General features: G+C 56.2%; 1 protein-coding gene across 18 annotated transcripts in view; it reads right to left on the bottom strand.

Moving 5' to 3' along the window:
• NFASC (neurofascin) overlaps positions 1-16504 on the bottom strand; it is a 181820-nt gene that overhangs the window by 27115 nt on the left and 138201 nt on the right. For 9 of the 18 annotated variants that reach the window (XM_029935553.1, XM_029935559.1, XM_029935558.1 and 6 more), the window contains 11 exons: positions 15881-16005; positions 14920-14964; positions 13557-13658; positions 13068-13265; positions 12172-12242; positions 10729-10951; positions 8679-8794; positions 6814-7018; positions 5508-5630; positions 4317-4490; positions 1885-1899 (listed from right to left, as the gene is read on the bottom strand). In XM_029935553.1, coding sequence (XP_029791413.1) covers positions 1885-1899; positions 4317-4490; positions 5508-5630; positions 6814-7018; positions 8679-8794; positions 10729-10951; positions 12172-12242; positions 13068-13265; positions 13557-13658; positions 14920-14964; positions 15881-16005 — 1397 coding nt within the window. The remainder of the gene's footprint in view (positions 1-1884; positions 1900-4316; positions 4491-5507; positions 5631-6813; positions 7019-8678; positions 8795-10728; positions 10952-12171; positions 12243-13067; positions 13266-13556; positions 13659-14919; positions 14965-15880; positions 16006-16504) is intronic. The other 9 variants (XM_029935555.1, XM_029935565.1, XM_029935568.1 and 6 more) reach the window with 6 other exon arrangements.

Genomic DNA, 16504 nt, shown 5'->3' with positions numbered 1-16504 from the left:
TTAAAAAACAAACAAACCACACACCCAGGTTTGGGGAAGACGAGAGGGAAGGGAGTGGTGGGCTGGACAGCAGACCTGTGTCAAAAATGTGGAACCTGGGCCCCGTTGCTTGGCACCTGCAGATGGTGCAGAAGGTTCTTGTGGATTTAAAGCTGAGAACAGCTGACGCCACCAGCACGTCTCGTTTACGAAGAAGGGCAATGTGCCTCTCCCAGCACGTCCTGTAGAGGCTGGAGCCCAGGAAACATTTGACAGAGGGACAGAGCCCCTGAGCTCACTGTGCCCACCATGGTGGGCCTGGATCTTTTCTATACGGGAGGCAGAGAGTGGGGAGGGGAGAGTGCTTGGAATGATCACTGTCCCTCGCAGGGACCACTCATGAGAGGGGCAGTCCAGACTGGCACGGGTGCTCAGTGAGCAAGGCAGACCCCATGCTACCAGACCCACCTGCCTTGGGTCTCAGGGTGCCAGATGGGGGGAGGGGGGAGTTTTGACCAATGAGCTTCAAGCTAATTCTCTTGGCACCCAGGGTCTCCCCTTCTGTGTTTGCTAAGCCTGCTAGGCCACCCTGAGCACCTGCTAGAATGGTTCCAGAAGAGACGCTTGTACAAAGGTGAGTCAGAAACTCAGGAAAATGTCCAGTGTACACAGTCCCCGGGCCCAGACCTCTCTCTGCCTCCTATACCAGCAGAGAGGTTCAGACCCTGTGCTGATGATGGGGAAGGGGGTGGAGGGGCCTGGAGGAGGGAAGGATGATGGCTGCACATCACCCACAAATCTGGTAAAACCAACACAAACGGAAGGAAGCAGGCGTGCAACAGAAATAGAATCAACCTAAAATGGGGGTGTGGGATAAACATGAGGGTGGGGAGGAAAGCAAACCGGGTAATCCTCTTCCTAAGCCCAACCTCAGACTCCTGCCTGCTTCTCTGTCCTTCCCTGATGCCTAGAGCTTAAGGAGGCTCTAGGGACCCCTGCCCCACAGCTCCGCCAGGGGGAGTCTTGTCCTTGGCTTCTGTCCTCAGCCTTGTCCAAGCTAGCCCTGGGGTCCCCTTCCTAGCTTCTCCAGCTTGAGGACTGTCCTTCTGCAGTGGTGACACACCCTTTGGTGTCTTTGAACTCACACCGTGAGGGCTCGAGAGGAGCAATGTGGTTAGTGGCTCATTTCCTGCCTGCCCACTCCTCCCTTCTGCTGTGCATTGACCTCCCAGGTCCTGAGTGGAGGCTGTTGAGAAGCCGGGTGTCTAAGGGGCCGGGAAACAATCAGCCATTGGTGCCCACCAAGACGCTGGGTCCTGGAGCACCTGGCCCTATCCAAGGACAAGCTCCCTCGCTGTCACTGACCGGAACCCATGGTAGATGGCAGAGCTGGCACCGGGCCCCCATGCAGCATGCGTGGTCGGCATGCACAGCGTGCTCGCCCATAGGTCACCCTTTCAGGGCAAGGCAGCCCAGCCAGAAGACGGGGGCCAGCTGCTGGTGTTCATGGCACAGCACTCCTTCGAGGGCCACAGCTGGCCACCCAAGGGCTATGGACCCTCTCTGCATCCTGAGATGTCAAGCGTAGGCGGGTCAAGGGAAGTAATCACTTAGATTCTGAGACCCACAGGTGCAGAGACTAGGTCTGGAGTCTGTGTGTGGGGGGCCCTTCCTAAGCTGTCCTAGGAGGCCAAAAGGAAGTGAAGGGAAGAGGGGGTGTCTGACCTCCTCTGACCCATCCACCACACACATCCTCCATGACAGTCTGGCTTCCCAACCACTGAAAGGGTGAGTGGGGAGTCTGCCTTCCTCCCGAGCCTCTCCCTCCTTCTCCACCCTGGCTGGGCTGGGCTCCGCCTGCACCGTCCCATGCCACGCCCATTACCTCTGCTGCCGGTACGGTACCTGCGGTTGGAGTGGCTTCAGAACACAGCACCCGAGATGGCCAGAGAGAGGGAGAAAGGATGAGAGAGGGAAGACAAAACAGAGCACAGGTGAAACTGCAGGACAAGCGAGCAGAGGAGCGTCTGGCCCAAACCGGACCCAGACAGTGTGGCCAGGTGCTGGCTCCTGCCCCAAGGACCCCAACTGGTGTCCTGGGCTCATGTTCAACTTCACTGGGGTCTGGTACATGCCTCCAGAAAATTCCCACCTGGATATTGATCTTTCTAATACATGCTGATTCTGCCTTCTGCCTCCACTCCAAGATTATCACTTAGGAGGTGGCAGCAGGGACCGTCTGGAGGGCTTTGTCCCCAGCTCTTTCCTCAAGGGTGCATCTTTTTCCCTGGCTGAACTGACCTTTCTGAGGCTGTGTGACCCTCCGTGATGCCAAGGACTGAGGGCATAAGGTGTAGGTGGCACAGGAGGCCAACAACCCCAGTCGAAAGGATGATTCCTTTATCTTTGGGGGAAAATGGTGTATAGTGTTAGGGTGGATGGAGGAGGGGCAAGCAAACCCTCTCCCACACCATCTCAGCCTTGGAAGGCTGGGGGACGGTCACAGATCCCGGGCCTGAGGCCCGGCCCCCGTCCTGAGGGCCTGCTGCCCTAGTTTTTTTTCCCAACAGCTGTATTTTATGAAATAAAAAACCCAACTTGTGGGTTGAGAGCCCTAAAAGGAATTCCTGAATTTACTGCAAGTCCCTACATTGAGAAGAAAGTCTCTCTTTGTCCTCTTGTGCCCTGGGGCTGCAGAACTTATCCTGTGGTGGTCACTCGGGCTGGACACTGGGGCATTGTTTATCCGAGGTTCTGTACTGGGCTGGAGATAGGAGGTTACAAGAGGCTCTCTTTATGTCTCTCCTTATAGAATTAAGTAATCAGGAAAGTGCACTTCCTTTGGTAGGAGGAATGTATCGGCCACTCACCCCAAGCCCCCAAGCCCCAATAAACTGCCCGAGTGCCCAGAGGGTTTGACAAGCACACAAGGAGGGGACTTACAGGGTGGCTCACTCCTGGTTTACAAGACCACAGAGGGACATAGGAAGGATTTTCAGCCATTCTCCAGCGTGTCCCCTCTCCCATCTGCCTTAGCACTGGCTGCTGGCCCTGGGGTGGGGCTGGGGAGGAGCGCAGGGCTGCTGTGAAGCTGACGTGGGAGCCCAGCGTAAGGCAGTAGGCCCGGCAGCCCCACCAACGGAGGCACTGAGGCTCTCCTGGGGTGGGAGGAGGGTGCTCAGGAGGTCCCATCCGGCCAGGGTCAGGCCATCGGACCTGAGCCTTCTGGGGTAAGCACTAGACAGGGTAACCTGTTGTCTGCTTAAAAATCCCTGTTCACACTGCCTCTTCTGTGGAGTGTTGCCTTGCAGAACTCACCCCTCCTCTGCAGAGCCACCGCACTTTCCCCATCTAAATGTATCATTTCTCATGTTGAATAGCAAGCAGTTAGATATCCTGGTGGCCATCTCTCCCCTTCTAGGAGGTAGCCCTGGGTTTTGGCAGTGTCTTGCATCTCATGTTGCACGTGCTCAGGAAATGGCTGTTGAATACCCCACTGTACCTCTGGAGAGGCAGGGGGTCCCCTCCTTCTGTAGGGAGTCTGCCAACATCAAGGTTTCTGCAGCCTGGCATCATCCCTGAGGTTCCGGGAGCCGGCACGGGTAGAGGTGGGACTGCAGCGCCCTCTAGTGGACGTCTCAGCCAGGCGCACTCTGTGGCTGGAAGATGCCAGAAGCCAGGAGCTGAGAGCTTTGGCTCTTGGGGAAGCCGGCCTGGCCCGCAGCTGTCTCCTCACGCCCCCTACCCTACCTGTGGCCTGACAACTCACTCAGCTCAGGCTGCAAGCAGGGACTACACCTCCAGCTCTGCTCATGATCCTGGTAAGTAGCTTCAGTCAAGGATGCTTCCCCTCCCTCCTGGGCTTCACGTGCCCTTGGGAGAAGGTGTGTCCCAGAGTCCTCCCGGGGCACTCTCAGTGACACTGCTGCCCCTCTCAATGGGCGAACACTTTCATAGTTCTCTGAGGTTCATTAGCATGTTTACTTGCACGTGTTTTCCCTCATCTCATGTCCACTATGGACTCAAGCTCTCTTCCTTATCCCCCCGGAGAAAAGGAAAGATGGTAGATGTTAAGTAGCTGAGAAAGTCAAGGCAAAGTTGGGATCAGGTCTGACTGCAACCATCTAAGAAGGTCTGAGTTTCCCAGACACATCGCCAGCACCTACCTCTCAGTACATGAGGTTCTCTGGTATCCTACTGGGGGGCTGGTAGACCCGCTGCCTTGTTTTCTTTCCATCCCAGGAGGCTGGCCAGCCAGATGGCCAGGTCAGGGTGTTTCTCTAGGGATCTGAATTAGCTGGGACCTTTCATCCCCAAGGCTGCCGCAATGCACCTACCTTCATTCGGGGGTGCTGGTGACTCCTCTGTGACTGCTTCCCCAGAGCCCACCTGCGTCCTGGCACTGAGCGTGAAGCGGTAGCGTGACACCGGGTCTGCTCTTTGCATCGTGAATTTGGTCTGATTGGGAGAGAAGTTTTCCACTATCTGCTTTCCTAATTTGGTTCCATTAACTGGGGAGAGATAGGTAAGTGGAATTGAACTTCAGCAACATTGACCATGGTGGGTTATGTAATCTGCAGCTGGAAGGAGAAAGCCTTCCCGACTCTGCTGGGAAGGGTACGTGTGGAACCTGCCTGGAAACCTTAATGACCCGGGGGATAGGGGATTTGGGCTCAAGGGCAGAGTGCTGGGCAAGAACTTTCTGGCTCTCTGATGACTTACACCAGGGTTAATGCTTTTTCACTGATCTTATTATCTCCAGCTCACTGCCAAGTTATGGTTGATGCTTAGCGATGTAGTTCATAATCCCCAGACCTTTTCAACAAGGACAAAACTTGAGTTCCTTTCTTTCTTTCAAACAGAACTAGGGCACAAGCGCAAGAGCTTTTGATCCTTAATGCCTCCTTTGTAAAAGGCCTATTCAATGTACCTCAAAGGGGGATAGTCAGGTCCAGAGGTCAATTCAGAACAGCACAGAAGCACACAGTTTGCTGATAAAGTTGCCAGCACATCACGTGGCCCTCTGAGCTTCCCAAGGAGGTGCAGCATCACCTACTTTAGAAAGCTTAACAGCTTTTCAGAGGTAATGACACCCCTGTCCTTGCATGATGACACTGAGCTCGTAAGGTGAGGCCCTCCTGACTCAGGCTCTTGATGGAGTCACTCTATATACAGCTGCTTTGCCATAAATGACACCTTGTTTGGTGTCCCCAAGCGTTGTGTGGATTCCCTTGCATGTACCCCATCAGATGAGGTACGAAAGTGTCTCTCCTAGACTTACTGGCAGGTATTGGAGACTCTTACGATCCCTGAGGGGCCAAGGTGGGATCCCTCATTGGATCAGGAGTCCCCTTTGTCCCACCTGCCTAATCCCACGGGGACTCCTAATCCCACGGGGACTCCCCCCAGGAGCCTCCATCCCTCTGCAGTGCCCTTTGCACCCACAGGCTTTCTGCCTCGATTCCTTAGTGAGTTGGTGAGAATGGGGCTTCTGATTCCCAGATTAAGAGAAAGAAGGGTGAACGTACAGGGCACGTATTTGAGAATGTATCCGGTCAGGATCCCATTGGGGTGTTCTGGATGATCCCATTCCAGGTTGATTGTCTCCAGGTTGGGCTGCCGGACTCGGAAACGCCTGGGGGCACTGGGTACTTGGGGAAGGAGGAGAGGGCAGGGGAGATGAGGGGGAGGGGAGAGGCAGGACGAGGAAACACACAAAAACAAAGCACAGGCATGAAGGTGTTGACCTCCAGGCATCCCCCATGGTAGATGGCTGCCATGCCGGAACCCACTGGAACCACGAGGGGGTCAGAGCCCACCGCCCCATCCGGGATGTTGCCGCCTCCCAGTTTAGGACAAGCATGGCTCAGTTTCCATTTAAATGGGGAAGAAGTCAGTCGAGTTTTCCTTTAGCAACTACTGGGAATCCAGCACACGTGAGGCTCTGCTCCTGCAAAGATACCTTTGAGCTGGCGGGGGACCAACCACGGCTCTGTTTGGCACAGAGGCTGCGGTTCCTAGTCTTCAGACAAGGATGCTCACTGCTGGGTCCCAGCAGCAGGCCCAGGCTCCGCTGAGCTGGGAGAGCAGGGGGTTCAGGGGTAGGAGAAAGAAACCCAAGATGGGATCACGGACAGGGCACCAGGAGCAGGAGCGACAGGGAGAGGCCATAGATGAAGAGAAAACGAGGGGCCTGGATGGATAGGAATAAAGAAAACAAGAGAGAACGAAGAAGGAGGAAGAGAAGAAAAATGGCGGAAAAACAGCTAAGAAGGGAGGGAGGATAAACAGAAGAGGGCAGAGCAAATGCCCGGCTGATAAGCTTTGTGGGCGTCTGCCTCCCAGGAGCAGGGGGGCCGTGACCCAGAATCAGAGCTGCAGGCAGGGCACCCCCTGCGGGGCCACTGCGCACACAGGACAGCTGTCCGGATGGAAGCTTCTGGATTTACAGTGCTGAGAGAACTCTGAAGGTCCTGGGTGCTTGCGGTGGTCACAGTGACGGTGCTTTGGCCTCTGGAGGGAGTGGAGCCCGGGCTCCCCCACTGCCCCTGGGGGGGGGGGGGCGCGGTCAGTCTGCCAGCCCGTCTGGAACGCTGTCAGTAGACAGCACAAGTCTTCTCTTGAGACACAACGTCCCGCAGGGCAGGCCACCCTGGAGGTGTGCAGTACTCTGGGAATGGCAGGAGCTGCTCGGCTCGCAGGACATCATCTCCTCGGGGTGCTGCAGACATCACCTTGTACTGTCCGGCCCAGTCACGCGGGGGCTGCTCCAGGCCCACCTGGACGTGCTCCCCTGGTCCTGCCCCACCCTGGAGAGCTGTGGGACACACCTACCTCCTTCCGGGGTGGTGAACTCCTTGGTTTCACTGCGAGGCCCATCGCCTCTCCCATTGACCACAACCATCTCCAGCTTGTAGTTACTGTAGGGGAAGAGGCGGGACACCACGCCACGGAGGCGGTCCCCGGGGAAGCTGGCTTGTTGCCTCTTCTGAGACACCCACAGGTTCTTCAGCAAGCTGCTCTCCCTCCAGAAGTAGGCCTTCGGGACAGAGGCAGGCCAGTGAGGGGACGGTCAGGTGGAGAGGGTTAGTTGTTAGTGCCGACGGTAGTGACCGGCCTTCCCTTGGCTTGTCATGGGCTCCAAATCCCAAATGCCCTCAATCAGTCCCCCCTAGGGCCTGGGGAGCCGCCTTCGAATCCCCGTTGATTGGCCACTAGCGAGTATGAGCTGATGCCCAACAAGAAATGGGTGTTTTGGGTTCAATCATTTTCTGAGCCACATCGCCTCTCTGGGTTAGGCAAGTTGGCCAAAGGTACTGAGGGAGCTCCTCCATCGGCAGACTTATTTCCAAGCTGGGAACAAGTTGCTCGGGGGGGTCTGTGCCAGAACCACAAATGTGAGCCAAGCATCCCGGCATGGAAAGCTCTCTTCTGTGCTCAAAGACCACACCACCTTGAGTTGGATTAGTATGGTTTAGGTCGGCAGTAGGCAGGAGTTGCAAAGGAACAGGTTGCCCCCAGAAGTCTGAATATGAGAGTTGCTGTAATCCTTTGAAGGCAAACGGTTTCTTTTACTATTGTTTGAAGACCTTGAGAATGCGGAGAGACACGTGTCCAAGTCAGTAGACGCCAGGCTGTTAAGAGCTCGATGAAACGGCCTTCAGAAAGTGCTAGTGTTGTAAGTAGTGTCGAGAGAGTTTGGGACACCAGGGATGGTTAGCAGGAGGTAAGGAGGCCCCGGTCAGGCTGCCACACCAGCGTCACCCGGGCCTCCAATGGCAAAGGAAGGAGGAAATCCACACTTAAGAAGGGGGCCCAAGGGGAGCCTTAGCCAAGGAGACCTCCAGGCAAGTAGGTTAAGGGTGCAAGTCAAGTGCTGGGAAAGAGCTCATTCAAGTGTATATATCCTCTCGCCTTCCTTCCCCTAACTACCAAGTTCACGTCCGCAAAAGAGACTGATTCCCTCCATTCTTACCCCAACTGTCCATCCGCCAACCCTCAGTGACCTTGAAGTCACAGAACGTGCGTTGTCCCGTGCCGACAGCCTCCTTCACTTCCCAGGCAACTTTTAAATAAAGTAAGAGAGAGCCCGGCAGAGCCTGGGTCTCCTCTCCCTTTTCCGCACCGCAGCTCCCCCTTTCAATGAGAGACGTGCGAGCAGGAACTGCTCATAGGCAGCGAGACCGGGAGAAGCCAAGGGCCTTCATAATCCACATGCTGGATAATCCAGACTTGGCTGTAACAACAGGGAGGGTCTTTACCCCTTTTGGTGGCTCTGCCTGTTAGCTGGGGCTTCATGAAGGCACACTGGGTGAGGCAAGCAGCCCAGCAGGGCCATCAGGAGGGGACGAGTGTAGCTGAGGGGTGCCTCAGCACTGCTCCTAAGATACACGTGTGCCTGCTCACACACGGATGACAAGCATAACGCGGTCTGCAGAGCCAACCCCGACCCACTACCCTCCAAGTGACTTTCTGCTGAGCAGAACCTGTCAGCACATCTGATGTCGGACACACCTGGTAATTGTTTTCTGGGTGTATTTTTGAACAGCTAACACTAGACCTCATCTTCCTGAATCAACTCTGGATCGAATAACTGTCCCTAGGACCCCATCCAAGGATCTCATGGCCTGCACCTGCTACCCCCTTGCCCTGGTTAGCAAGCTGGGTGGTTAGGCGGGGATGAGAGCGGGTTTCCTCACTCGGTACTCTCTGAGCTGGCCCTGCACCGTGTCGGGGTAGACGCGGTTCCACTGAAGGCTGATGGCTGTGCTGTTCAGGACTCGGATTTTAACATCAGTGGGCGCAGCCCTGGGATCTGCAATGTTGGGACAGAGAGCTGGTTATACAAGTGGGGCTGGCCCCTGGACTCTAGGGTCCCCTCGGACTTGTCCTCTGCTGGCCTGTGCCTCCACCCCGCTCTGGACACTGGGTACCTCATGAGGGCAGGGGCTACGACTGCTCCATGTGATTGCATTCAGGGGAGTGGGGGACAGGCCGGGGCCAAAAGGGTGGCCATCTGGGTGGGAGGGATCTGCCTACATGGTTAGAGGGCAATTATCTGCTACCTTCACATGCTGGGTAGCCCCCGTTTGCCCCTTCATCCCCTTCCCCACCCTGCTCTGAGTCCAAGCAGGCTGCCTCTCTGGACCGTGTCAGCCGGTCCCCCTGTTCCCAGGCTTCCGAAAGGGTTTGCTCAATAGGAGAGCTCAACAGGAGCTCCCAGGGCAGGAGGAGAGGGAGGGTGGGTACCTAGTCCCCTGGCTACTACAGAAAGCTATAGTTTTCTACCCAAGGGTAGTCCTGGTTGTGGGGACTCACCTGTCCCCTGACCCTTCAAGGCTCAGAGCATTATACTAGGGTCCCGCTATTGCTAGCCCAGCAGGCAGGGTGGTTCCTGATACCTTGCAGCGCTCCCTTGAGCCCTGTCCTCACATTAGAGACAGTCCCCTTTGAGTGGCTACCAAGACCCTGCAGGAGACATCACCCATAGACGAAGATGCCCTAACCTAGTTCAGGAGGGGGTGCTGACCATCCGAGGTGAAGAGGAAGACCCTTTCCCTGTGACTGATTCTCGCCTCCATTTTCTGCCTGCTGCCATCGCTGTTCTGCCCCACCCACCTTGTCCAGCACAGCACAGACCTCGGGGGGTCAGGGGGCAGGTGCAATGGAAACTGTGGGCAGGTCCATGAAGTTCATGACTAGACACTGCACGTTCCATACTCACCAGCCAGTAGTTCCTGCCAGTCTCCCGTCTGGAAGTGTCTGCCACCATAGAGACGAGGAGCAGGATGGACAAAGTGTGCTGATACCCTCCGTTTGTTCCCAAGCGGGTCCAGGACAGCGGGGCATGGGGCCTCCAACCCTCACTTCCTTCCATCTGGCTGTTACTCACAACACTGGCCCTACTGTTGACCCCAGTATCGGCCCTCATGACTCCCCAAGATTCTCCTCTTCCCGTGCTTCTGGTCACTGCCTCCACCTACATGATCTTTTCTTGGATCAGATGCAGACCCCCTGGGCATGGATCACCCTGACCAGGAGGGGGCCCACCAGCCCCCCTGCTTTGCTCAGCAGCCTATTGAATTGCTGTGCTGTGGACAAGGGGGCCGCCGCTGTCTTAAAAGCCAGGCATATACTTCCTCGTACTGCCCAGAATCTTATTGATTCACTTCTCTTTGTAAGCCAGTTCCAAAGGTGAAGAGCAGCGTTGCAGATGCTAGCAAGTAGCTGGTCTGCTTCATTCCAGACTGAGGCTCTGGAGACCTTCTCCATTTCTTGGAGTCTCCCCTGGGGAGCCAAGAAGGAGTCTGGCCTGTGTCCTTGCTTCCTGTGGAGGAGTCTATAATTATGGCTCTTTGGGAGGGAGAGTCCTAAAGTCTTGGCACTAGCAAGCCTTGGCAGTAAGGTAGATTAGAAGGCCTGGTTTCTATTTTCAGGCTTGACAATTGCTATTGTGTAACATTGGCAAGGTTTTTCCCTTGCAAGACCTCAGTGTTCACATCCATAAAATGGGAGCATTGGACCAGGTGATGATGTTCAGGAACTCTAACTAGTGTTTCTGCTCCTGACGTTACAAGGGGCCTGTTTTCCCGAGTTCACCATAGGGGATGTCTCTTTCCTGGAACCCGACTGTCCTCCCAGGACGTTCCTGGAAGGTCCATGACCCACCCTGAGGTTCCTGGTCTGTGAGGCTGGCCTTGAGCAGCCCGGCTGGGGGGTCCTTGCTAGGGGATGAGGGAGGGTACTCACAATCTTCCCCGGAGTAGCCGATGACAGTGTCTGGCTCAGGGCCCTTCCCAAAGTCATTTTCAGCCTGGACCCGGATCTCATAGGGGACGTACACAGGTGTCTGTCCCACCACGTAGCGGGAGCCCCACACGGTGACGTTGTTCCACGTCTCTCGAGTTTCCCTCCGCCGCCACTTGACGATGTATCGCAGGTTGGGGCCAAAGGCAGAGGTGGCGTTCATGGGCTGAGCGGGGAGAGATTGAAGGCAAGGGTGGAGCCCAGACCCACCCACGGCCTGCATCTCCTTCTGGGCCAGTCACTCTGCCCTGATCTGCTCAGCAAAGGGCCACCCCCACACTGAGTCCTCCAAGGCCAGAGTCCTACAAATTCGGTGGCATGTAGAGTTTTTGTGACATCACACCCAAGGCTGAGTCACTCTGACTCCCAGAGCCATCTACATCTGCAAGTGCACAGGGAGCCAAAGTTTTATTTTCAACAGGACTCTCCTGTGACAGATCAGTGAGAACGAAACCAGAAAACAACGTGACATTCTCTAAGCTGGAGAGGGATGGGCTATGGGTCAGCCACAGCGTGCCCGCTGCCAATGAACTCAAAATTCTGGAACCGACGTGGGTTCTGCCGAAGCCACGAATGCCTATCCTGTCTTGCCCAGCAGCTAATGGTAGGTGCAGCACTCTTCTTTGTTCCCTAAGGGCACGGACCAGGAAGCAGTCCCCTGGGAGCCAGAGCTGTAGACCAAGAGCCAGGCCTTGCAAGGTCCTGCAGATGAGCCCCAGTGTCTGGGATCTGGGCTCAGCCTGGCCACCAGGGCTGCTGTGAGGCTGAGCCCTCCGAAAGATGGGGATGACCACGATCCCCAACACTGCATCTCCCTGCTTCCATTACTTCTGGTGACAGCACAGACATGTTAATATTTCAATGGCTGACGTGCACCTCTCAGACTTGGACGTGGCTTGGGAAAAAAGTCATGTGGAGACCACGTATCCCAATTCTGGCTTGGAAAATATACTCAGTGAGCCACGATGAAGATGTGATTTGTTTTCAACCCTGGCCTGGAGGGAAGCTGGACTGAAAGGAAGCCTGCCTGGAAACAACCTCGGATACTGGTCTCCCCTCTGCCCCAACCAGTCCAGTGGAAGGCCCCAGAACACACAAAACTAGGTACACATTTAGGCCAAATCTCTTCTAGAGTCCAGCCTCAACCCCTCCTTCTTCTAGAGTAGTCCATTTTATTTCTGCTGGCTCTCTCTGATTCTGCCAGACTAGCTGCCCACATTCCTTGGTCACCCCTGCTCCTGCCTCCTGTCTTCAGTCTTGCTCTCGGACATGCTCTTGTCTGGTTTCTGCATGTCCAGGGCAGAGAGTGGCCTTGGGGTCCAGGCATGTAGATAGCAAGGCCAAGAGACGAGGCCCATCAAGAGGGGGGCTGGGAGGGACCCTTACCGTCCACGTGATCTCCATGTTGTTCTTTCTGGTCCCTTCTCCCTTCACGTCGGTCGGGTTGGACTCAGGGGCTGGAACCCAAATGGATGCAGAGTTCAAGTCCAATTCGCTTCACCAGAGCGCAGTGAGCAGCCTCTCTCCCTCCCCTGCCACCGGTCCCCTCTGTGTCCCGTCTTTTCTCAGCATCTCTCCACAGACTCTGTCCCACAGGCAACTGAACTCGCTCAGCTGTTTTCTCCCATGTCTGATGTGCCCTCCTAGCTAAGACTTAACCCCCTGCCCTACAAGCAACGCTAATTTCTTTTGAATTTTAATCCCTTGCCAGACAGAATTTGTCATAAGGCTTTCCATACTCTGGATGGTCTAGACAGCTAACTCAATGTGGATTATCCCCTTCATGGATTATCCACTATAAGTTTAATACCAGACTGGGTTTATCCCTGGCATTTTACATTTTGGGGGAGCAGCTCCATCCTCATTGAGCGGGTGCATTTTCAGAAATCTAAACACGACCCAAGTGGGATAGGAAAAGAAATCTGACCTAACACCGGATTATCTATTTCTACGGCCAGTCTCTGCCATGGCGCTTCCCTTTAGAGCCCATCGCCAAGAATTATTAAGGATATTAGCAACAATGAGGAATCACAGCTAGCATTTACTGTGTGCTTGCTGTATGCCAGGTATCACACAAGTATCCATACCGCATTTTGAAACAAAAGCCTCGCAACAGTCCCGTGATGGAGGTGGTGTTGCTATGGAAACAGATGAGGAGGTCGAACCTTGGAGAGGTTAAGTAACCTGCCCACGTTCGTTGGTGCGGCCGGGAACTCGGGGAGCTCAGTCTGACCTTAGTGCACCTAGTCTCAGCACCGTGTCGTCAGCCCTCAGGTACTCACGCGCCCCGCTGGTTCGGTAGCGCTCGGAGGGCAGGCTGGGGTGGCTGCTGCCCACCTCATTGATGGCAATGACCCGGAACTGGTAGTTGACATATGGGGACAGTTGGAGGACGGCAGAGTTGACGCTGCCTGGGAACTTGGAATGGTCATGCCAGACCCCTGGCTGGAACTGGTCCTCTTCGAACTGGACGACGTAGTCTGAGGGGCAAGGAAGACAGCGCTGTTTGGGAGCCGAGCTAGCAGAGTCCTTCTGCAAAGCACTCCCTAGTGGTTTCCACCAGTCTGTGTCATCTCCCTTGGGGAGGCAAAGGCACAGGAGGGATTCCCCCCAAGACACTGAAAGGGGAACCGAGGCCTCTGCGTGCTCTGCAAGCAGCCCGGGGCACGCAGAAGCGGGACCAGACACCAGGGCAAGGCATCTGACTGCTACCAGAAGCCAGGCTGCCATCCGCCCTCGCTTCTGGAGGGCGCGCAGGGCCCCCGGCTGACCTGTGATGGGGCTGTTGTTATCGTCCCCTGGGATCCAGGTCAGCCTCACGCTCCTCTCGGCCAGGTCGGTGAGCTCCAGGTCCCGCGGTCGGTCCGGCCGTCCTGGCGGCAGGGGAAGAACACAGCACACGGGACTCCCCAGTCAGAGCCGACCCGTCCCTGTGCTAGCTCCAGCCCTGGACACTGTCCTGCGACGGGTCCCTGATGGGCCGTGGTCACCACCGGCAGGAATCAACCAGCAGGGCCCAGCGAGGGGACCACCCTGTTCCCTCAGGGGGCCAAGGTAGAACAAAGAGGAGACTCCAAATTCCACACACCCCCAGCCTCCCCCCCCTCCGCCCCCCAGCCTGCCCAAAAGCATCAAAGGATGTAGGGCTCAGAGAGAAGTGGGACCGACCCATCCCATTTTTGTGGATACTCTTCAGGGCAAGTATTTAAAAAATGCTGCCCTTTTCAGGAGACCTATGCTTGCGACCTTTAGGAAAGCTAGTGAAAAAGTGTGGGATTCTGTCTCATTCTCTCGGATAATTACCTTCTACTCTGCCAAGGCTTTGAGGGGGCAGGGGCCCAGAAGGGTGTCTGAGTGCTGAGTGAGGCAGACTGGTTAGGAGCAGGGGAGGGACAAAGGCAGAGGACCAGGCCAGGGAGGAGATGGGGACTTAGTCTACAAGTGTCAGTACTGGACAGCAGGACAAGGGAGCCCTGCAGACATCCAGGCAGGGGTCAGGGAGGCACCTTTGGGGTCCCCAGGCTCACTGGATTTCCTCAGTGGGTGAAAGGGCCGTCCTGGCCTGGGGATAAGGCCACCTTACCACTGACTGATGCGGTTTGCCTGGTGTTTCCCCAGCCTGGCTCCCTGAACCTGTCATTCCCAGATTTGGGGGCTGGTTGCTGGGAGGCTCTGGAAGGCGAGTCACACGAGTCCACGTTCATGTGCGTGTGTGCATGAGTGTATAGTGGCCGATGTGGAGAGGCTGCAGAGATGGGCCGACAGAGAACTTGAAGTAGGCAGGCCTTCCCGATGGGAGCCTACACAGGTCTGAGGCCAAAGCCATGGGGAGAGAACAGGCCACCACCAGGACGCGGTGAGTGTGGCCAGAGGTAGGGGATGGGGTGGAACAGTGGCCGAGGACTTTGGAACCCGGCCTGTGAGAGGCATGGGAAGCCCGGCGTAGGGCTGCGGCCCGGTGGGGAGGTGCGTGTGGGACCCTGGGAAGGACTCAGACTTGGCGGTGAGTGGGGAGCGTTACCCACTTGCCTACGCACCGCACATCCTATCCTGTAGCACCTTCCTCCTCGGATTCCACCCTCCCCACTCCCTAGAGAAGGCTCTGGCGAGGGTCCCGTGATTAGTACCAATTACCTTTGGGCAGGGCAGCCAAACGGTTAGTTGGAGTGGCCTGATCAGCTGAAAAGGTAAGACGGGTTATCCAGGTTAGCAAGTTATCCAGGGTTACAGGTGTTCTAGAAGGATGGGACTAGGCAGCCAAGGCTTGAACAGCTGCCCTGGGCTGGGGTCTTCAAGGCCAGCTTCACCTTCCCTTTCACGGAGCACCCCCATGCCTTCCAGCGGTTTTCCTGTTTCCTCCATGGCTGGTGTAGGGACGGGGGACCCGTCTCCTTCCCATCCAGCTCCACTGTGTGCCTAGAACCACCATCCCCAGCAACTGGGTGCCACCACTGCAGAAGAGACAGGCTGTACCAACAGTAGTGGCAATGGGATGCCCAGAGAGAGGACAGAGGTGATGAGGGGACACCAGGGGATGTGCCTCCCCAGATGGGAGAGGCTCTCTTCCCCTCGGGTTAGGATGGCTTAGTATTTATAGTGTGGCCCAGAAATAGGGCAGGATGTGATGGAATCATTTTGCTACATGCAGAGCGTCCTATGAAATCCCATCAAGAAGCAGGGGCAGGTGGGAGGGGGAGGCCGGCTAGCAGAGGGTGTTGGTAGAATAAAGTCAAAATTCAGTCTTGCTTCAGTGATAGACTGTCTTAACTGATAGGGCAGTAGAGAGGTCACTGTGAAGTTGGTAAAAATGATCACAGAAAGAACCCCTTGCCCACCTTCCCTCCCTCGCTCAGGAGCCCTTCAGCTGAGGATCTGGGCGAGTTAATGATCGCATTCAGGAGGAAAGGTGTCCAGCCCAGCTTGTTCTGAAAGGAGACGCTTCCTAAGCCTTAGATCACACGGCAGGAGATCACTGTGCCTGACCAGCCCGCTGACCACAGACAGGGCCCTGGGAGCCCTCCAGAGTGCACTGCTTCTCTGGCCTCGGGAAAGGGTGGGAAGTGGGGGACAGAGCACGAATGAGCAGCGGCATTACCTAGCACAGTGAGGTGGGCCTTGGCCAGGTCTTGGTCCAGCTCCGTGCTGGCAACACATGTGTAACTCCCCTGGTCGCGCTCAGCCACCCCGAAGATGGTCAGGGAGTCATCTTCCTTCTTCATCCTGCAAGGGCACCAGGGAGGGGTTGGGAGGAGGGCGAGCGGGCAGACAGTAGGGGGTTGCAGGTGGAGCTCTGGGCACTGTCTGCTTTCTCCCCGGAGGGGCGATAGCAAGTCAGAAAAGGAAGTGTCACGGGCTGGGCTGGGCAGCCACAGCTCCTCCCAGGGGACAGGAGGCCCCTGCTCAGTGCTGTGGAGAGAGCTATGGTCTTCACTGTCACCTGGAGCCCTCAGGTGCTTGAAGGAGGGGGAAGAAGAGGTGGGCGAAGCAGAGGTGGTCCTGATCCATGCTCTTTGAGCTCAACCCCCCCCCCCCGTCTATATTCTCTGTGCCTTTCTTGGGCTGTGCTCCCCTCCAAAATTAGGACACAGTTAGGTCCACCCTCAAGAAACAGGCTGGTACCCCTCCTCTTCCCCTACTTCTGGCTCTCGCTTCAACCCAGGCCAGTCTCTGCACCCAGGCTCAGGCCAGGTGCCCTGGGCTCCTCTGAACTCTCTCTTGC

Source organism: Suricata suricatta, chromosome 3 (genome assembly GCF_006229205.1).
Source record: "Suricata suricatta isolate VVHF042 chromosome 3, meerkat_22Aug2017_6uvM2_HiC, whole genome shotgun sequence".
NCBI classification, from domain to species: domain Eukaryota; kingdom Metazoa; phylum Chordata; class Mammalia; order Carnivora; family Herpestidae; genus Suricata; species Suricata suricatta.
This window is presented reverse-complemented; position numbering and strand designations above follow the sequence as displayed.